At 45.6% G+C, this 21,786-nt stretch overlaps 1 protein-coding gene across 2 annotated transcripts; it reads right to left on the bottom strand.

Annotated features, from left to right (window-relative positions):
- Positions 1 to 283: 283 nt before the first annotated feature.
- PAK1IP1 (PAK1 interacting protein 1) lies at positions 284 to 21,014 on the bottom strand. Of its 2 annotated transcripts, none has more exons than XM_066579355.1 (10): positions 20,859 to 21,014; positions 18,561 to 18,723; positions 14,502 to 14,622; positions 12,956 to 13,030; positions 11,562 to 11,614; positions 7,772 to 7,917; positions 6,709 to 6,809; positions 5,316 to 5,415; positions 1,924 to 2,047; positions 284 to 516 (listed from the first exon to the last, which is right to left on the bottom strand). In XM_066579355.1, exons 1-10 carry the CDS (start codon positions 20,931 to 20,933, stop codon positions 359 to 361), a joined length of 1,116 nt encoding a protein of 371 aa, XP_066435452.1. In that variant the 5' UTR covers positions 20,934 to 21,014; the 3' UTR covers positions 284 to 358. The 2 variants fall into 2 exon arrangements, with proteins under 2 accessions (XP_066435452.1, XP_066435453.1); XM_066579356.1 differs by having other exon boundaries at positions 18,561 to 18,720; positions 20,859 to 20,990.
- Positions 21,015 to 21,786: the final 772 nt, after the last annotated feature.

Below are 21,786 nucleotides of genomic sequence, written 5' to 3'. Positions count from 1 at the left end.
TCGCAATTTTTTACAGAAGTGATGACATTTTTAATCAAAAACACTTGGCATCTCTGGGAAAAGTTGCACGTTGGCAGGCATGATATCAGAACGAGTTTCTCGGTCCAATATCGCACTCGCCCGTGTGAATGTAGCCCCAATCTGCGGTATTGGACATGCTCTGCTCCCGGCACCTAGCCATTGCCATTACAATTTGGCTCTCACTGAGTCACTCCCATTTGCACATTTGCGCCGCTTCCAACGTCACATATAGCGGATTGCCTTATATATGTTACACGAAGCATTGCCATTATCACAAAATAGGTTTTACTGGGTGTACGGGCGGCACTTCATTGGGAGAGAGAATAAAATTAAAGGGTTAGTCCTTATTTTGCTTCTTCTTCTTCAGTTTTTGCTTCTCTGTGATCTTCATCTTCTTGCGCTCCACCTGCTCCTCGCTTGGCTGTTCTGTGCCGCCTTCCACCGTTTGCTCTTTGGGGATCTTTCTTTTCTTCTTTGGATTTTCCGATTCTTTTACTGGAAATCAAAACAAGACAAACTAAATAAGCAGACAGTATAGAAGCATTAGTAGTGGGAGCCGGTCCATCACGAGGACAGCCGCTTCCTCCGCTGCTGGCACGGGGACAGCAGGATGCACAGCTGCATGAAGCCGCAGCAAGAAGCATCATGGAAGCTCTGATGTGGTTTAGAAGTGCCAATCATTCCTTGGCCGGAGTAATCAGGGAGAGTTACTGCACCGACAGCTGGCCAGGATGATGCCGGATACTAATCTAAAGAATCTGTTCACTGTGCTGGAAAATGTATCTATCATGGTCCCCGAAAATAAGTCCTAGGCTGAATATAAGCCATAGGCTGAAAATAAGCCCTGGTTACACTGCATTAAAAACAAACAAAAAAAGGAATACATCACCCAGCAGGCTCGGCCCAGGCCCCTCCCACTGCTCTCCAGTGGTCCGGCGCGGCTTATGCCATCCACAGTCACGTGTACATTACTTCCTGGTAAAGGATTCATAAAACCCGCCTCCAGAAAGCGATGGCTGTGATTGGCTGAGCAGCAGTCAAAGAACCCATCAACCACCCTCCATTGTGGAGGCAGGATTTATGAATCTCGTAACCAGGAAGTGATGATGTACAAGCGGCTGAAGACTGTGGCAACCGCGTCAGACCTCTGAAGAGCAGCAGTAGGGACCTGGACGGAGCCTGTTAGGTAAGTATAATAAGACCTCCCCTGAAAATAAGGCCTTGCACCTCTTTTGTGGCAAAAATTAATGTAAGACAGGGTCTTATTTTCAGGAAACCACTGTAATGGCCCTTTTACACGGGACGAACTTCTGGGCATAGTTTGCCGGAGAGCTCGTTTCGTGTAAATGGACCATTAGGCCGATTGACACAGCCATATTTGCGCAGCGTATTAGGCCGAACTCACACAAGAGTATTTTTTTGATGCCTATTACGTGTGCGAATTTGCAGCAATGAAAGTAGATTGCTTTACACTGGGCCAGTCACATCTGCGTATATTTAATGTGTATTTTACGTACATTAAAATGAACGCAGCTTATCCCATTTCATCATGTAATACACGAGCCCTGTGGTAGCGTATGAGCGCATGCCGGGAGCGAAGCATACGCAATAACTATGCGCATTTGCAGAGCTCTTCGCAGATGTTCCTAGGAGGCCTGTGACCGCTGACATCACTTCAACTAACATGCACGTGTATTTGCGTGAATACATTCCGGAGGAGGCAAGATACGCCAGCGCAAGCGCTTTTTTGCCACAAACATGCAGCGTATTTGCACGTCAGAAACGCGCTTGCGCCCTGCACGAATCCAGCCTAAGTGAATAAAAGGAGCAAAGCCGGATTCCAGAAGTACAGTTCTCAGATGTAAAATGCGCATTCTAGAGGAGGGAGAACAGTCAGCTCACCAGACGAAGCTTCCGGGTCCGACGGCTTTGTTGTCTTGGTGACGACTCCAGGACGCCATACTGAAAGACACGTTAGCCGCGCCGATGTGCTGACGTCACACAGCAGTGCGGGGGCGGCCGTCACCTAGAAAATATACAATTATATACATTCTTCTATTGTAGTCAGAGCAACCAAGGCCGTTCATGCGGACGTATACATTGGAGGGGATGTCTGATGGACACAACTATCCATACGGCTAGGAACAAGTACGGCGCCAGTAGTAACACATGCATAGTCACCCAGAGCGGCGTTGTATACGCTGCCTATACAAGTGTACAGGGCGCACGCTGTGTGGTACGCTGAGAAATAAAGCGTGCTGCCAGCTATTTCTTGTTAGTCTCTACATGCACATATCAATGAAAGCCCATGGACTATCATTAGCCCCGTTCTCCGTGTGGAACACAGTCGTGCATCACACACGTAATACGTGGGACATGAGCCCTTAGTCTTCATTTCTGTAGCACCAAACCTATCAGAGGTTTATGGTATATCACGTGGCGATGTAATAAATGCCCAGCAGTTTTTTGGCTTTTTCATCCCCACTTTAGGGGAGTCCTCCAAACATAACCATATTAGAGCTTGTTTTTTTTTTTTTTGCAGAATGGGTTGTATTTTTCAATAGTACCATTTAATGTGCCATAAATGTGATATTCTGATCCTTCGGATTTTTACAGACCTGCCCAGACCAATTAGGTTTATTTTTTAATATGCTCTGGGCAACCTTAGTTTATTAACCCCTTAGTGACCAAGCTTTTTTAGTTTTTCCATTTTCATTTTGTGTCCCCCCGCCGTTACTCCTTTATCCATCGACGTCGCTGTATGAGGGCTTGTTTTTTGCGGGACGAGTTGTATTTTTCAATGGTGCCATTTAAAGTACCATTAAATACATTGAAAAAATTTTAAGTGAAGAGAAATGGGGAAAAAAATTGAAATTCCGCCATCTTTCGGTGCATCTTGTTTCTACGGCGCACAAACTGCAACAAAAATGACATGATAACTTTATTCTATGAGTCGTACGATTACTACGATACCAAACTATTTTCTCCAAGATATTTAATTTTTAAAAATATTTTCTGCCGCCATCTTCTGCGCACAATAACTTTTTTATTTTTCTGACGACATAGTTGTGCGAGCGCTCATGTTTTGCGGGACGTCCTGTAGTTTGCATTTTGGAACACATACAACTTTTGATGACTTTTTATTGCATTTTTTCTTGGCGACAGGGTGACCAGAAAAAAAAAAAAAAAAAAAAAAAAAAAGCACATTTCTGGCATTATTTTTTTTTCTGATGATGTTCAGCGTGCGCAGTAAATAATGCATTACTTTGATAGATCAGACTTTTACGGATGCTGTGATACCAAATTATTTAGATTCTTTTATGATAAATATGGCAAGAGTTTTTTTAAAATGTATTACTTTTTTTTTTTTAATAATTAGTAAATCTTTGTTGATCTAATTTTTACTTTTTTTTTTTTAGTTCCCACAGGTGATAACTTCCAATGCTTTGATCGCTGCTGCAGTATGATAGAATGTTACAGCATTACATCATACTGCGATCGGATAGGCATTCTATCAAGCCATCCCATGGGCATAGCTTGATAGGCATTCTGCCAAGACAGCCATGGGGCCTTCCCTGGCTGCCATGACACCTGCAGGCAACCTGTGATCTTGTTGTGGGGGGTCGTATGGGACCCCCGAACATCGTTGATGTCATTGAATGACTGATTGGTTAACCCAACGCTGGCTTTTATTGGCTGATGCGGCGCAGGATTAACCAATCAGAGCATTAGCTTGCTGGAGGCGGGGTATTCAGCCCCACTTCCAGGAAGAAATGCTCTGTCGGACGCAGCAGCGACAGAGACCCGTGCAAGGACCGGAACACCGGCGGTAGGCGAGTATTGAGGTCCCTTTTTTTATTTTTACATGTAGTATAGTTAGTTTCTCCATTAAAGCTCCATTAATCTGGAACGCATTAATGGTGTTTCAATTAATTTCAATGGGGAAAAGTAATTTGATATACAAGTGTTTTGGCTAAGGAGCTCTGTTATGGAACGGATCACACTAGTATGCCGAGGCACTACTGCACTATTAAAAAGAACAACTCATACCACAAAAAATTATAATATATATATATCTCACACACGGTATTGGTGTAATCCTATCGGCCTACAGAATTGATTGAACATATCATTTATACTGCACGGTGGACGACGTTAAAAATAAACATGCCAGAATTGCAGATTTTGTTAATCTTGCCTTTAGAAAAAAATGGTATAAAAAGCAATCACAATATTATGTTCCCAACATTTGGATAATGAAGACTAGAATTCATTCCACAAAAAAATTAAAATGTGTTATGGCTCTCGGAATGCATAAAACAAATGTATGAACTTGCTATTGCCAGAATCATGCTGTCCTACAGAACAATCTAGTCACAGTATTTGTGTTGCAAACTGAATGCTGTAAAAATGGAATCCAGCAAATGACACGATTTCTTTTTTTCCCCCCAATCCACCTAAAAAATATAATGCACTGTATAACTTTACACGTACCCAAAAATGATGTCACTAAAATATACAACTTGTCCCACAAAGAACAAGCCCCCCATATGGTTACATTGACGGAAAAATTAAACCGTTATCGCTCTTGGAATGCGACGAAGAAAAAAAAAAATAAAAAATTGTTGGTCATTAAGGCACAAACAGGCTTCAGTCATTAAGGGGTTAAAACAATAATACACAAAACTATCCCAGTTTGTGATGAGTGCAGTTTTTATAGACAAACTGTCTACAGCGTACATTATCATGCGTCAGCAAACCACGATAAAAACCATCTTGTTTTGCAGTTGGAAACGGTTAGGCCTCCTGTCCACAAATGGATATTTGCTACGTAATCCGCGGCGGACGTCTGCACGGCGGATCTGCAGCAAATAGCGCCCATAGTATGCTATGGGAAATTGATTCTTCCTGCACACTTGCGGAAACCAATTGCAATTTCCGGAAGCGGAGGGAAGAAAAAAAAAAAATCCCAGCATGCTTATTTTTTTCGCGGATTCAGCATGGATGGCTTCCATTGAAGTCAATGGAAGCTGTCCGATCTGCAATGACGCGGGAAAGCAGTAGTTTAAAAAAATAATAAAATCTTTTACGCAAGTCCGACGGCTCGCAGTGCGGATGATCCGCAGTACAAAAGAAAATGGAACTAAGCAGGTATGTGCGGACGCCGCTACCGCCAGAGCCGGATTCTGCATGTGTAATCTGGCTCTGCAGTATGCAGGGGGCCTTACAGAAGGCACCACGGATGCCATATACATTACGTGGACCATAAACGTACGGCTTGGTTTCTTTCTCACCTTATTTAAATCTAACCTCCACATCTTAACATAACCGTCACTCGATGACGACACAATAATGGGAGTTCCGCTGTATTCAAAAGAATGGAGACTCTTCACTCTGTTAAAAAGAGGGGAAAAAGTTTCCTTAAAGGGGTTGTCCCGCGCCGAAAAGTTTTTTTTTTTTCAACCCCCCCCCCCCCCCCCCCCGTTCGGCACGAGACAACCCCGATGCAGGGACGTAAAAAAAAAAAACCGCTCAGCGCTTACCTTAATCCCCGCGCTCCGGTGACTTCTATACTTACCGGCTGAAGATGGCCGCCGGGGTCTGCTCCCTCCGTGGACCGCAGCTCTTCTGTGCGGTCCATTGCCGATTCCAGCCTCCTGATTGGCTGGAATCGGCACGTGACGGGGCGGAGCTACACGGAGCCGGCATTCTGCACGAGCGGCCCCATTGAAGACAGGAGAAGACCCGGACTGCGCAAGCGCGGCTAATTTGGCCATCGGAGGCCGAAAATTTGTCCGCACCATGGAGACGAGGACGCCAGCAACGGAGTAGGTAAGTATAAAACTTTTGATAACTTCTGTATGGCTCATAATTAATGCACAATGTACATTACAAAGTGCATTAATATGGCCATACAGAAGTGTATAGACCCACTTGCTGCCGCGGGACAACCCCTTTAAGGCCGCTCTCACACAAGCGCTTGTAAAAACGCTGCATTTTCAGCTGCGCCGATGTGTGTTTTTGACTGCGTTTTCAGCATAGTTATTAACAGAGCCAACCAAGCTGATAATGCCAGAACGGAAAAAACAGTCAAAAACCCGGTAACCACACAATGCACCCCATTCATTTCAATGGGCAAAGCATTGCGTTTTAAGGCAGAAACACATGAAAATAGACCAGACAGTTCCTAAAAACGCTGCCTTTTAGCGCTTGTCCAAGATTCCCCATTGAAACCAATGGTAGCGTTTGACAGAAAGAAACGCTGGTGTGATAGCGGCCTAAGGGCTTATTCAGAAGACCGTATATCGTCCGGGTTTTCATGCCCGGCCGATATACGGTGTCCGTCACTGCAGGGGAAGGAGGCTCCGAGTAGTGCACTGAGCTCCCGCCCCCTCTCCACCCCTCGCCACTATTTGCAATGTGAGGGTTGGGATGAGGCGGAGCCAAGTCCCAGAACTTAGCTCCACCCTGCATCTCCCATTGCAAATATTGGCAAGCGGCGGAGAGGGGGCAGGAGCTCAGAGCACTACTCCCAGCTCTTCCAGCCTCCTCCCCCTGCAAGAGGGCCACCGTATATCGGCCGGGCATGAAAACCTGGCCGTTATATGGTCCTCTGAAGCCACCCTAAGAAAGTAGCCAATAAACTTTGTTTACGTGTTGAAGGGGAATGGCTAACCTGCAGCTTACCTGGTTTCATGAGCCTTAAACTCACAGAGGCATTTCTGGGGGGAGTCCGGGTCATAAAGCCTGATGAGTTCATCATCTCCAGCCACGGCCAGGAGGGCATCCTAAGAGTTAGGGACAAGTTACCTCGTCTGAAGACAAACAGCTTAATAGTTTCATAGTAAATAGTTTATGACAGTAAGCGATCAAAACTGCTACAATATTAATGCAGAACGTCACAGAACAGCAATTATAACTTGTACATAGAAATCTAAGAGAGACCGGTATCTCGGGGATGAGGAACGCTCCGCAGCTCATCATCTAGCAGCACCGGAGGAAGGTCACCTATGTGTATGGCAGCGAAGACTAAGAGAACTCCAAGCAGTGAGTAATGGAGGGCTGGTGACAGAACAGAAACTATAAATCGTAATCTAATCAGATCTATGAATTATAACAGCTGTGTAGGAAGGTGAAACAATCCATGAGTATTGGCTTTTTGTTGCTGCGGCACCCCCAAGAGGCGTGCGGTACAGTATCCCCAGCAGCTCATTTGTACGTCTCTATATAGAATAAAGATGTTCTGAAGATGCCGTATGGGCTGGAGGAGATTTGCTGACAGCAGTGGATCTCCTCATCCAAGTACGTCCATTTTTGCTTACAAGGATTCATTCTTTTTTGTCAAGTCTCCAGGAACCGTTACACTTCTTGTGGGATTGGACCAGACAACCTTCCCTCCAGACTCACATCAATAAGCCTTCGGCGCCCATGATGCTTTTTCCGTTTCACCAGCAGTCCTTCTTGCTGCCTCACCATCATACTTTGGCTCCTGTCACAGGCATTTCTTTACACTTACCAATTACTCCTACTTCCGGGACTAACTTTAAGAACTGACTTTTCACTTGCTGTCTTATTCCACTCCCTGCCAAGTGCCATAGTCACAAGATATTCAAGGTCATCTCCCCTGCCTGGCTTTAGTATTGAGGTTGACAGGTGTATGAGGATAGAGGAGTCTGGCTGTTCAAGAACATTACGAGTTGGAAAGGAAAAAGTAGTAAGAAGGGGTATGAGAAGACTAAGGCTTGCTTACAGTAATGAAACGGATTGACGATATCCTCTTTGGATTCTTGATGGTCCCAGTTACCGATGCGGTTTCCAGATCGTACACATCCACCTTGTCATGTATCACCACAACATACTTCTCTCCGCTGGGGGACCACTGAACTATCTGTGCATCTGTAGAGAGAGAAGAGGTACATTTTACTCAAGGTACTCTAGGTACAAATTTTTCACTAAGGGCAAAATCAGCCTTATGGCTGCCTTCCAAGGGATTGTAATAGTAAGATTGTATAGTAATAGAGACCCCCATAGTAACCACAGTAGTAATAGTGACCCCAGTAATAATAGAGACCCCCATAGTAACTGCAGTAGTAATAGTGACCCCAGTAATAATAGAGACCCCCCCATAGTAACCGCAGTAGTAATAGTGACCCCAGTAGTAATAAAGACCACCATAGTAACCACAGTAGTAATAGTGACCCCAGTAATAATAGAGACCCCCCCATAGTAACTGCAGTAGTAATAGTGACCCCAGTAGTAATAGACACCCCCCGTAGTAACCACAGTAATAATAGTGACCCCAGTAGTAATAGAGACCACCATAGTAACCACAGTAGTAATAGACACCCCCCGTAGTAATAGAGTCCCCCATAGTAACCGCAGTAGTAATAGTGACCCCAGTAATAATAGAGACCCCCCCATAGTAACCGCAGTAGTAATAGTGACCCCAGTAGTAATAAAGACCACCATAGTAACCACAGTAGTAATAGTGACCCCAGTAATAATAGAGACCCCCCCATAGTAACTGCAGTAGTAATAGTGACCCCAGTAGTAATAGACACCCCCCGTAGTAACCACAGTAATAATAGTGACCCCAGTAGTAATAGAGACCACCATAGTAACCACAGTAGTAATAGACACCCCCCGTAGTAACCGCAGTAGTAATAGTGACCCCAGTAATAGACACCCCCCATAGTAACTGCAGTAGTAATAGTGACCCCAGTAGTAATAGAGTCCTCCATAGTAACCGCAGTAGAGAATGGAATGGTTGCTGCACGGCTCGGGGGCCTTGTGTCTGACGTGCGTTCTAGGGTGAGGAAATAATAGATTCAATCTAAACTTTTAGCAGTCTCAAAATGAATGTCCCTCTCTAGAATGCCAACCTACAGGGGAGCCGCCAGCTACAAGGATTTGCTAATACTACGACTCTGTGCTAGACTTGATTATTCATTGCAGTCTGGTTTTGCTTATTTCCAGCTCTAGCGCCCCATTCCCCTTCTCACATACAACGCATTTACAAAGTCTTCAGACCCTTTCATCTTTTTTTATATAATGTTGTGGCCTTGCGCAAATTTTAAGAAAATGCCAAGTTTTTCCTGTCATTCTGCACTTAATACCCCATTATGACAAAGAGAAAACAGAATATTAGAAATCGTTGTCAATTTTCTAAAAAAAATAAAAAATAAAAAAAACTAACATTTTGCATTGACATAAGTATTTAGACCCTTTGGTGTGACACTAGACAGAATCTTAAAAGACCACAACACTGTCTATATATAAGGTTTTCCAGCTCACAATGCATATCAGAGTCAAACCCGAGCCATAAGGAGAAAAGAACTGCCTCTAGAGCTCAGACAGAAACCTTCTGCTGCACTGAAACCTCCCAAGAGCCCAGCAACTTCCATAATTCTTAAATGGAAGAAGTTTGGAATAACCAGGACTCTTCCTAGAGCTGCCGAACCCCCAAACTAAGTCATCGGAGTAAAAGGGTCTTGGGTAAGAGAGGTGAGCAAGAACCCAATAGTCACTCTGTCTGAGCTCCAAAGATCCTGTGTGCAGATGGGAGGAACTTCCAGGAGGTCAGCCATCACAGCCCTCCACCAATCTGGGCTTTATGTCAGAGCGGCCATAAAGAAGCCTCCTCAGTAAGAGACACATGAAAGCTCATCTGGAGTTTCCAAAACAAGTACAGGATTTTGACTGTGAGAAACAAATTTTTCTGGTCTGATGAAACCAAGATTGAACCTTTTTGGCCTGAATCAAGTGTTCTGTGTGGGGGAAACCAGGCGCCGCTCATCACCTGCCCAATAACATCCCTACAGTTGAGTGGCCCAGCCAGAGCCCTGACTTGGACCAAATCGAACATCTCTGGAGAGACCTGAATATGACTCCACAGACAGCCCTCATACAACCCGAATGCTTTAGAGGGTCTGCAGAGAAGAGTCCAGGTGCCCAAACCTTGTGGCATCACACCCAAGACGACTGGAGACTGTAATAACTGCCAAAGGTGCTTCAACTGAGTACGGAGTACAGGGTGTGAATACTTATGGCAATCCAAAATGTTAGTCTTTCACTTTTTAAAACTTTACAGAGATTTCTAACCTTCTGTTTTCACTTTGTCTTTATGGAATATTAGGTGCAGAATGATGGAGGAAAACTTGGATTTGTCCAAGGCCACAACATAACACAATGTAAAAAACTGCAAGTTTCAGCAGCCGAGCAATTAGCAGATTTAGATAATTAAAAGTTTGGAGCGCTGGCTTCTAATAGAACACAAGCAAGCAGGAATAATCCACTCTTGTGCCCATTCACCAGATTCAAAGTGCCGTTACCTTTTAGTGTCAACATAACCTTATGAGGTCTTGGTTTTTTTTTGTATGGAGAGTTGTATTTTTCATAGTGCCGTTTTGGGGAAAAAAAACAAACAAACAGTAATTCTGTTTGCAGTACAACAGAATAGAGAAGCGGCTCAGCAAGCAATGCCAGTCCATTCAAAGACTGTGGGGTCAATGGAAAAGGCAGAGCACTATGCTTAGTCAAGGTTTTAGGCAGGAAAAACCCTTTAACACCTTAAAGACGCGGCCCTTTTTTCCTCGCCACTTTTCAAAAATCATAACTTTTCATCACCATAACTGCCTTCGGGCTGGATCAATGGTGCTATTTAATGTACCATACAATGTACTGGAAAACTTTTCAAAAATTCTAAGTGGAGTGAAAAAAAAAATCAAAACGAAAAATTCCACCATCTTTTTTTTGGGGGGGGGGGGGGGGGGCAGTATGATTGCTACAATACCAAATTTATATAGTTTTTTCGCTGTACTATTTTTCAAATATCTTTGGAAAAAAATTAAATTATTTTCTGCTGCCATAACTTTTTGGTTTTTCCGTCGACATAGTTGTACGAGGGCTCGTTTTTTGCAGGACGTCCTGCGGTTTCTATTGGTACCATTTGTTCATACACATGACTGTATTTTATCTTTCTGACATTCACTGGGCGGGGTAAATAATGCATTTTTTTGGTAGATCGGACATTTAGGCTAGGTTCCAAAGGACGGAAATCTCACAGAATCTTCGCAGTGGGGCAGCGCAGAAATGATTTATTTAGATTTTTTGTTATAAGAAAAACTTTTTTTTTTTTTTACATTTTCATTTTAGTCCCCACAGGGAAGAAGAACTTGTGATTGTTTGATCGATCCTGAAGTATATGGTATAATACCATAGTATTACATTATACCACGATCTGACAGGCAGTCTGTAATGGCAGCCCTGAGGTCTTTCAGAAGATTCTCAGCTGTCACGGCAATCGCACGGCTCTGACGAACATCGATTGTGGCATTTAAATGCTGCTGTCACAATTGACAGCGGCATTTGAAGGGTTAACAGCCAAGATCAGCGGAGGCGCTAATCACAGCTGTCGCGGGCGGGTGTCAGCTGTGAGAAACATTCAGCACCTGCATTGTATGGAACGGGATCGACCTCTGATATCCCTCCATACAAAAAAAAAGGATCATATAAAAAGGAACCGGATTTGTAGGACTTACTTTGCTTTATGTTTTTGATAAAAGCAGAACGACCTTCCACAAGGTTCCAGGTTCTATATAAAAGAAAACACACAATTAGAGGGGGGTGCTGGGCTTCCTGCACTCACTGGAAGCTGACATCCTAGAAATGGGGAGGAACACAAACACATTTATCAAAAGGACACGACTTCCCATTACATAATGCGGCATTACTTTTCATACCGTTATCCGGCACATGACCAGGGCAGCCAATCAGCAGCCACATGCTGTACTCACAGGCACCTCCGAGCAATGTCGTCAGTAGTACCACACATGACCATTAACCCTTTCCCGTCCCATGACGTAAGGGTACTTCATTGGAGCGGGGTACTTCCCGCAAAATGACGTACCCTTACGTCATAGGGATAGCGCGAGATCATAGCAGATCCCCGGCTATCCCACAGCGGGAGGCGGCTGTCACTAGTAGTCGGGATCCCGCTGCGACAGTGGGGGGGGCATCGGCTGATCAGCAGGGGTTTCAAATGACACATCCTGAAGATAGGTACTGCAGCACACAGCTCCTGCAGTACCCGCAGTAAAACTCAGTCATCCAAGCTCTACAGACCACAAGATCGGGGCCTGTACTCTTGATTAGTGTAAGTGGCCGCTTCCTCCTCTGAACCACCTACAGTACCGTCTATACTGAAAACGGACCACTGTCCCATTTAGACGTGACGACAGCCATCTAAACGACTGCATGTGCCAACGTCACTGCTAAGGTTGTTGGTCAGGAGGGGTGTTGTGTCTCCTTAAGGAGAGCACCCAAAAAAGTGTGGGTCGGGGGATGGTATAGTCTCTCCCCAAGGCGAGCACCCAGGAGGGGTGTGGGGACACAGAGTGAGGAGACTAATGAGGCCATGCATGGTCCTCTGGGTAATTTATGTAAATAAGGAAGATGGAAAAATACCTCCTCAGCGCCACCTACTGGATAGTAGCGTTCCTTCTAATCAATGTGACTTTCTAACAAGTCTTAATGATTAGGAATAGGAAACCGAGACAGAAAACCATGTACAGACAGCTGTTTCGGGGTGTTTGCCCCTCATCAGTGTACAGTAGATTTCTGTCTTGGCTGGTGAGGGGTCATGTAGACCGGTTAGACCGATTCACCGCTGGATCACATTCTATGTGACGTGAGGAGCGTTTACACTTGGCAAGAATCCCGCAATGTTTTTTATGCTGCCTGACAGTCATCGATAATAGCAATAATGGCCGCGTGTAAACGGCCCTTCAGGCTATTATTTCAGCTACGTGCAGTCATGTTTGGTCGGTGGTTCGGGCGGCCGTCCAATCTGCCAGTAACTGCATCAGTGTATGGATAGCTCACCAGACGTTTACTCAACCATCACATTACTGGTAGCGTTGGCGCCGGTTCTCACCTTAGTGTTTTATCTGTGCCAACAGACAGTGCCAGTCTTCCAGATGGATGGATTGAAAGAGATAAAACGTGACCCCTGCAGAGAGAGAAAAAGCATCTTACTTTCAACGGATCAAAAAAGGCGATTTCCTCATCAGTATCACTACGAGGACTTGTGAGAACAGTGAAGTAACCGAAATGTTTAGTCAGATTACATTGTAAGGACACATATGACTATATAACGTGAGGTCAGCACGTAGGCCAGGTTCACAGTCATACAAAATCAGATATGTTTTTACAACAGAAATCTGTGTTTATGGTCCATTCACACCCGGCAGGTTCTGGAACACATCTGCACCAAAGTAAGCAGCAGAATTTGCGCAGTGGATTTTACTGCTAATCTGCAGCAGATTGCACGCTTCCAATTGCAGGGGGTGAAGTCTGCTGTGGATCTGCCTCAAATTCTCCACCAATTAGATGAAGATTTTGGTGCAGACTATAATTATGCTGCATTAGAAAAATTTCCATTCTGGTTAATAATTCCCTTTTTAATGTAGATTTCATGCAGAATCGGTGGTGAAATCCGCTGTGTGAACAGTCTTACATGTAATGTTTAGCATATGCCTTCTGGCCAGATATAGCCAACTACAGCCAAGTACCTTTCCAAATAGTTAAAAGGTTTCAAGTATTACATTTAGAGATGGCGAGCACCCAAATGCTCAGGTCCGCGTTATTCGAGAGCTCTACTCGAGTAACGAACCCCATTGGAGACTTGAGTATTTTTGTATGTGGGACGCCGAGTGCAGAGCTTTTTTTTCTCCCTCACTCCCCTGCCTACCAGACAAAAAATTTGCCAATGACGTGTGCTGCGTCGCGGCCAAAACAGGCACGTCACAGCGGGGAGGAGCCAAAAACTGGGGCGGAGTTGAACACGGCTTGATGATCATTTGAGTAACGAGCACCATCGAGTACGCTAATACTCGAACGAGCATCAAGCTCGCCAGAGTACGTTCGCTCAACTCTAATTACATTACATTGTAGTTATTAACGCCTTCAGGACGCAGCCTTATTTTTTTTTCAGTTTTTCCTTGCTACCTTTAATTAAATCAATCCCAACTCTTACTTACCCATCCACAGTGATATCTGAGAACGTGTTCTTTGTGGGACGAGCTGTATTTTTCAAATGGTAATATGTAATGTACTGAAAAACTTTTCAAGTTTTAAGTGGAGTGAAATGGAATTTTTTTTTTCTTTAATTCTGCCATTTTTGGGGGGGGGGGGGGGGTCTTGTTGCTACAGTGTACACACTACAGCAAAAATGACATAACCTTATTCTGTCAGTGCAATCAGTATGTCTACAATATCAAATTTATTTTTAATTTTTCAATGTACTAAATGAAAAATATCTTTGGAAAAAATATGTATTTTCTGCCGCCATTTTCTGACAGCGACAACACTTATTTGTGCTCCAAACAAACAAATCCCCACCTGGTACCATTATCTGTGCATACAGACGGGTGAATTGTGGTGTGCGATGCCCTTGTTGGAGTATCTGACACACAACTTACTTGTGAGCTTTAAAGGTTTGCTGGCACTCCCAGTTCTTGGTGTTCCACACACACATCAGCCCGTCCTCCGCCCCACTGAGCAGGTGAGTATTGCTGAAGAACTCCAAGCAGGTGATGCTACCTGGCGTACAAAGGAAGAACAAATCAGCTGTGCTGCTCCAAAGCTCCTGTCCAGACGCCAAATAAACCCAACCGCCACATTGGGCAAAGATATAGTTAAATTGCAATTAATAACATAAACACAACATATTCCAATACTTTCTCTGGATCTCAACGGCAAAGTCATTCTTGAAGTCCCAGGAAATCGAGGACACTGATCAACAGTCTAAGCACTGCTGTAGATCCATTAGGGCTCGTTCACACCAGTGTGTGTTTTGCGCGCGCACATAGGACATGCATTATCTTTGGTGCACGTTTTGCAGGAGTTTCCATTGACTCTCATGGGAGCAAAAAAATAATGGAAACTCCTGCGCTGGGAATAGCTTCCCCGCTGCTTACAGCAGGACATTAAAGAGGTGCTCCTGGCCAGAAGCACCTTTTAAAAGTCCTGCTGTTAACTCCTGTCGGTCCCCGCGGGGATGAGGGGACTCCCCGAGGGTTCTGTTAATCCCCGCGGGAAGTCCCCTCATCACTGGACACTGTGACAGCACTGTCAGTGTTTAGTGATGAAGGGTCTACAGCGAGGACTAAAAAGAATCCCCTGCCACAGCTGCCACAGGACTTGAAATAGAAGCCCTACCCCGAAAACCATCCTTAGCTCTAGGAAAAAGAAAAAAAATTATAACTTACTTAGAAGTGCTGTCTGGCGCTTCTCCCCATTCCCGGCAGTCTTTTTCTGTATTTCTGGTGGCCAGGGATTAAAAAATCCCTGGCCCCTGAAAGCGCTGCCTCTGATTGGCTGATCGCTGTGACTAATCAGAGGCAGCGCTCAGCAATTCATTAAAGTGGTCACAGCGCTCAGCCAATGAGAGGCAGAACTTTCTAAAAGGCGGGGATTTTTCCAGTGAACGGGCAAAGTTTCATGCACTGCGCATATAAACATTTGCTTGTTCACGCATTTTCCGCTTATGTGAACAGGGCATTTTTTTTGTGCATATAGGCTTGCAAAAAAAAAAAAACAAACAAAAAAAAAAAAACACGCTCATCTGACCTCGGCCTCAAAGGGGTTTTGTCATTAAAAAAAAAAATCTATACTCACCTATTTTTCCCAGGCAGACTCCTTATGGCATCTTCTCCTGGCTGATCTTCTCCAGTCCCCCGGGTCATGTCACCTCCAGCCGGCCGGCTTGTTATGAAGCCTGCATATCTTGCATTCTTCTTCTGGCAGGTCAGTGAAGGTCACGTCCCTGTGCTGTATTGTTCCCTGGCTAGGAAGGAATGCTGATGTATTGCAGAGACAGCACAAGTGCGTAGTCTCCACAATAGCTCGGCACTCCCTGCTAGGCTGTGAAGTATGACGTAACGTACATTGGCCGGCAGGAAGGAGCCCCATTAAAATCAGATACCTCAGCAACAATCTAGAGTTGATGGTCACTGGATTACATGAGCATGTGCAATCTATTACCATCCACTGACCCTTGGAGAAAGGAAAACGAATTGCGCGTTGGAGAGCTTTTTGGCTTCATTGATGGCTATTTTTCCAGCATGCGGCTTTGACTTTCTTTGTATTTCATTTATTTTATGTGCACAAAGATGAACGCGGGCAGAGAATGAGATCAGAAGTTGCCTGACCCCATGGTAACACTCTTCTAGCGCTCACATGAACGCACAGGCGACATTTTCTTGCGCTTTGCTGTGTTGTGAGAGTGGTTAGCGGCGCTCTGACAACCACGCCTTCACTAGAGCATGAGGCTCTCTTGGCTGGTTTTTCCATTTTTACACCGCCACGTCCGTGCATCAGAATAATGAGTCCGCCCACATCAAAGGTAGCCGTGTTATGTATATTATGGCCTCCAGCAGCTCGGAGGGGTTGGTGGTCCCTGGAGGCTCCTGCACTGTCTGCCTACGACTTCCTGCTTTCTTTTTGAACTTCCTTTGCATGTCTCCTAGCAACGTGTAAAAAAAAAACATTGCAAATACGCAATAAGTAATAGCGTCCAGAACGCACCCGTAGATTACAGTGGGGCTCTTACGCGAAAAAAATAGAACATGCTGCATTTTTTTTTACCGCGTGCAACATACGCATTAAATATACGCAAGTGAGAGCGGAACAATGAAAAGCAATGTACCGTCGTTGACGCCATTTCATGCGTAATACGCGATGAAAACCCGGTGGTGCGGGCGCGGCCTGATACTCTCTGCAGATGTATACCGTAACAGCTTCCATAATGTATTACAGGCAGTGTTACTGACGTGCGCACAACCACTTGACCAACATCATTAATGCAGCGCACTAACGAGCGCTTTATACCTACAGGGTTTCGTGTAAGTGGCTGGCTCATTAAAAATTCAACAGTCAGGGATATGACAGTGCAAACAATAAATCCTAACGAGATCGGAAAAAATAGCTGCATTTCCAAATCCATGTAATTTAAAGCGTAAAAGACTCCTAGAAACGAAGCTACAAAATCTATTCTTACAGGAGAAGGCGACGGGAAAATACACTTACGTTCTTTCTCTCTTAGGCGGCTCTCACACAGGCCTCAGTAAAAACACTGCGTTTTAAACGCGCTTGACAACATTTTTTAACGCACCCCACCATTACAATAGGTGATGAGGTGCGTAAAAAAAATAAAAATGCAGAACAGACAGCGTCCGAAAAGCGCGGCGTTACAAACACCGAGCTCCAATGCTTGTCTGAGAAACCCCATTGGAATCAATGGAGGCGTTTACGCTGGGAAAAATAAAAAAAAAAAATGCCTGTGAGAGAGGCCTTAAATGGAGAAGGAAAAAAATGGAAAAATACCAAAAAAAAAAAAATGGTAGTGTTCTCAAGGGGTAAACTGCAATGCGGAGCCTCCTTGGGTCGGACTTGCTTTTCCAGCATGTCTCACAGATGCTCGATAGGATCTGGAAGCCAAGACAACATCTTGGCCTCTTTGTCTCGTTCCTCAAACCATTCCTGGCCAGTTTTTGCAGCAAGGCCGGGCTCATTATACTGCTGAAGGTAGACCCCCAGCATGAAGGGGTATACTTGGTCCGTACAATGTTTATATAAAGTAACAGCCACATAAATAGCAAAAAGACCCAAGGCTTCCATGCAGAACACTGCCCAGATCACCATGCTACCACCTCCGGACTGTCTTCTTCCCACAGTAGATCCTCAGACCAGACCACCTTCTTCTATTGCTCTATGAACCAGTTTTGATACTCGCTTGCCCTGTTGCAGATTCACTGTTTGTCCTTCCATGGACCACTTTTGGTGCATACTAACCCCTACATGCCGTGAACACCCCACAGGGCCTGCCGATTGGAGATGCTCAGGTCCAGTCAGTCAGCTGTCACAAATTGGTCCTCATCAAAGTCACTCAAATCCTTACACACTTTTCTGGCTTCCAACACATCATCTTCAGGATCTGACTGTTCACTTGCTATCTTGGATAGTTATTTCTTTCTGTCTGAAATTCAATGGTCATGTGATCTCATTCTGACCAGCTCAGATCTGCCTGGGTATAGGTATTCCTTTTCTAGTCAAATTCTCACGTTTATGTGATGCTGTTAAATGGATCTACTACTAAAACTGCCTAGAGGGGGCCCTCCTGTCACAGTTACTGATCACACAACTATAATAGAGGAGATCACAGCTCAGCCCCTCCTGACTGTATACTTATGGTCTGTAGCTTATTTAGACTATAAAAAAGTTATGCTAATTATACTGTCCCCCCTGCAGGCATAAATGGTATAGCCTTAGCTAATGCATCATGGGATAGTAAAAAATTCTCAGCCTCAAGATGGTGTCTAATAAGCATCAGACAGGGAGCTGCACTGCATGAAGTGACTGCAATACATAGAGGAGACCTCCAGAGAGTGACAGGTGAGGGGATCAGGCATGAAAAAAAAAAAGTGTTTTCACCGGAGCGGCCCTTTAAAATGTCCCCAGTAACAACGCTGTTAACGTACCGTTATGATGCAGTAAGGTGCCATGTTCAACCTTCTTCTTCATATCATAGATGTGGATGGTTTCATCTTTGCTCCCAGTGGCTACAAACCTGTTATTAACAGCTAGCACAGATAGTGAGGCTGTGTGGGAGTGACTGGTGAAGTCCACCGCTGCGGTCCACTGCTACAGAGAGAAGAGTTATCAGAGTTACTTCCAAAGCCACCAGATATTACAAGCCTTAGAAGGAACACCATGCCAATATCTGCACTGCCCGTTCACCGGGCGCATGCGCCAAACTCATACATTAGGCCCGGAGACCCCGCAGATGCCACAAGAGGCAACAAGTATTCAGCAATAGTCCAGATCCTGTATGGGAAAGCTTTTTTCTTAACCCCTTAGTGACGGCCCATATATCTTTTTAGGACGCTGGCTTGGCTGACTACCAACAGCCCGGCTCCTGCTCTAACAGCCAAGAGCAAAGAAACCCCAGAATCTGGAGGATTAACCCCTTACATGCCACAATCAATAGCAATTGCAGCATATAAGCAGATGATGGGGGAAGGGGGGATAATTCTGTCACCCATCAGCACCCCGCAGTGCGATCGCAAGGTACCAATAGGTTCCCATGGCAGCCGGAAGCCTGACCAAGGCCTGCATGTCTACCGTGTAACTCAGCCTATTAGGCCCGCTTCAGGCAGAGTCTAATAGGCTGCTATCGTAGGTTTAGTAGAAGGCACTCCATAAGTAACGCCTCTACGATCACATCTTCAAGTTACCTTCAGGGACCCCGACTGATCAGCTGAGCGGGCGCATGCTGTCAGCGCCGCAAATACACAGAGGTCGGAGCAGAAGTCTTCTCGCTGACCACTGTGTAGTGGCCGGTGCTAGTAACCGCAGGCACGGCTCCCACTGATTTCAAAGAGCCGTGCCTGAAGTTACAAGCACCGGCCACAACACAGGGGGCAGCACTGAGACTTCCGCTGCTCCGACCTCTGTTATTTCACCACTGAAAGCAGGCACCCGCTCAGCTGATCGGTCGGCTCCCGAGCAATGGACCCTGGCCGATCAACTATTGATGACCCATCCTGATGAGGTCATCGGTAGTATTCTCCCTGGGAAACCCTTAGGCCTCATGTCTACGGGGAAAATCAGGCCCGCTACGGATTCTACATGGAGAATCCGTAGCGGGTCCCTCCTGCCCCCGCGGACATGAGCGCTGAAAATAGGAATTAAAAGAATTAACTCACCCGCAGCGGACCGGGAAGGTCTTCTCTTCCTCACGGCCGGATCTTCTTTTTCGGCCGGCGGATGAACTCGTCACGCCGGCGGCACGTCGCCGGCGTGCTGCGCGCATGCGCCGGGCACATCCGCCGAGCCGAAGCAAGAAAGATCCGGCCGTGAGGAAGAGAAGACCTTCCCGGTCCGCTGCGGGTGAGTTAATTCTTTTAAATTCCGATTTTGGTCTCCCGCGGATCTGGACGGCTTCCATGGGCTTCAATAGAAGCCTGCGGGAGCCGTCCCCGCGGGAGACCCGCATGAAAATGGAGCATGGTCCAGATTTTTTCATGCTCCATTTTTTTTAAAATCCCTTTTATTGACGATCCGCGGGTATTTATCTACCCGCGGGTGGTCAATGCATCCCTATGGGGTGCGGATCCGCACGCGGGAGAAGAGTTAAAATCCGCTGCGGATTTTAATTCTTCTTTTGCCCGTGGACATGAGGCCTTAGGCCTCGTGTCCATGGGCATAAGTGAATTGTAGATGATCCGCAGTTCAATATGCCCTATAGACAATCATTGGGCATCGGTTGGCAGGGCATTAAATCCTGCGGAGGTCATCTCTGCCAGCATGTGGGGAAAAAAAAAAATACAGCATGCTCCAGTTTCTGCGGATCCCGTGCAGACGGCTTCCATCGAAGTCAATGGAAGCCGCCCGATTTGCTGCACAGACGCAGCTGACACTGCGCCCATGCCACGGATCCGTGGGAAAGCAGATTTAAAAAGCGCAAAAACAAAACTTCAGACATCACTTTTTTTTTTTTTTAAAGTCTGCATCCTTAAGGGGTTAAAACAGGAGAGCCTCTGCCGCTATACGCCATATCTCGGGGCTATATATTCAGTGCCCACGTCTTGAGGGTTGCTGGCAGGGATGTGCAGCCCCATGTGGATGACAGCGCCCCCTGCAGCAGTACATTGGAGAGGAACTAGTAATGTTAGTATGCGGTTACTATTACTGACGTCCATCTACTGAAGGAATGCTGCTGCTCACTGTAATACGGCGCTTGCAGGGTTAATAGCGTGAGCCGAGAGAACACTCACCTCCCCCGGGGTCACCCGGTACCCGAACAGGACCTGCTCGTAGCAGCCGCACAGCAGCTCTATCTGCTCCTCCATGCTGCCCAGTAACCACGTGTGCGGCCAAAACACAGCGCCACTTCCTGCCCGGGGGCCTCGCCGCTGCCATGTAGGTGTCTATGAGGAAGCCTGTCCGGGTGGAGAGCAGTAATTACGTCATACGCCGCCCGTCACATATTCATACATGTGATATAATCTATTTATATCTGCCTCTGTATCGTACGGCTGTTTATTTTATTTTACTGTTAAAGCAGGCGCGATGAGGTCACCTATCCCGAGTAACGGAGGCCGCTGGGCTTGTATACAGATGTGTATTGTGTGTACATCTATATGCTGTACTAGGGATTTTATGAATAGCAGTGCTGGAATATACAAATATACAAAAATGAGCCCCACACCACAAAGCTGTCCAAAAGAAAATCTGTGTTGACCATAGCAACCAATCACAGCGCAGCTTTTATTTTACCTCAGCGATGTAAGAAATGAAAGCCGTGCTGTGATTGGCTGTTATGAGCAACACAAATTACAGGGGAAGTCAGTGAGTTTTGGATTTTTAATTCCACCAGTATTGGTCGCCCGGTGCGGAAGAACGCGCATGCAGAACTGTGGATGTGTATGCCACACAAACAGACAGATTGTGCGTTTTATATATAAGATTTGGGCCTTTTAGACGAGCCAATTTATCGTTTGAACGACGTCAGAGTTCATTCATTCGCTCGAAGCAGATACATCGTCGGTTCATTCAGTTGTTCCCATTCGCTGTATAAGTAAGAGGACTGAGCGACCGGCGTTTATACTGAGAGATAAGTGAACGAGACGACGATTATCATGCCTCTATAACATGAACAACCAACGAATACGAACTATTATCATTGGCCGCGTTTAGCCTGAA

Source organism: Eleutherodactylus coqui, chromosome 9 (assembly GCF_035609145.1).
Source record: "Eleutherodactylus coqui strain aEleCoq1 chromosome 9, aEleCoq1.hap1, whole genome shotgun sequence".
Taxonomy (NCBI): Eukaryota; Metazoa; Chordata; class Amphibia; order Anura; family Eleutherodactylidae; genus Eleutherodactylus; species Eleutherodactylus coqui.
This window is presented reverse-complemented; position numbering and strand designations above follow the sequence as displayed.

Excerpts from the sequence above, each read along its gene's own strand:
- PAK1IP1 (XM_066579355.1), bottom strand. The coding sequence starts at position 20,933 with ATGGAGGAGCAGATAGAGCTGCTGTGCGGCTGCTACGAGCAGGTCCTG. Across the intron at positions 14,623-18,560 it reads CACCTTACTGCATCATAACG|GTAGCATCACCTGCTTGGAG; the intron begins GTACGTTAACAG and ends TTTGTACGCCAG. Across the intron at positions 5,416-6,708 it reads TTTAAGGCTCATGAAACCAG|AGTGAAGAGTCTCCATTCTT; the intron begins GTAAGCTGCAGG and ends TCTTTTTAACAG.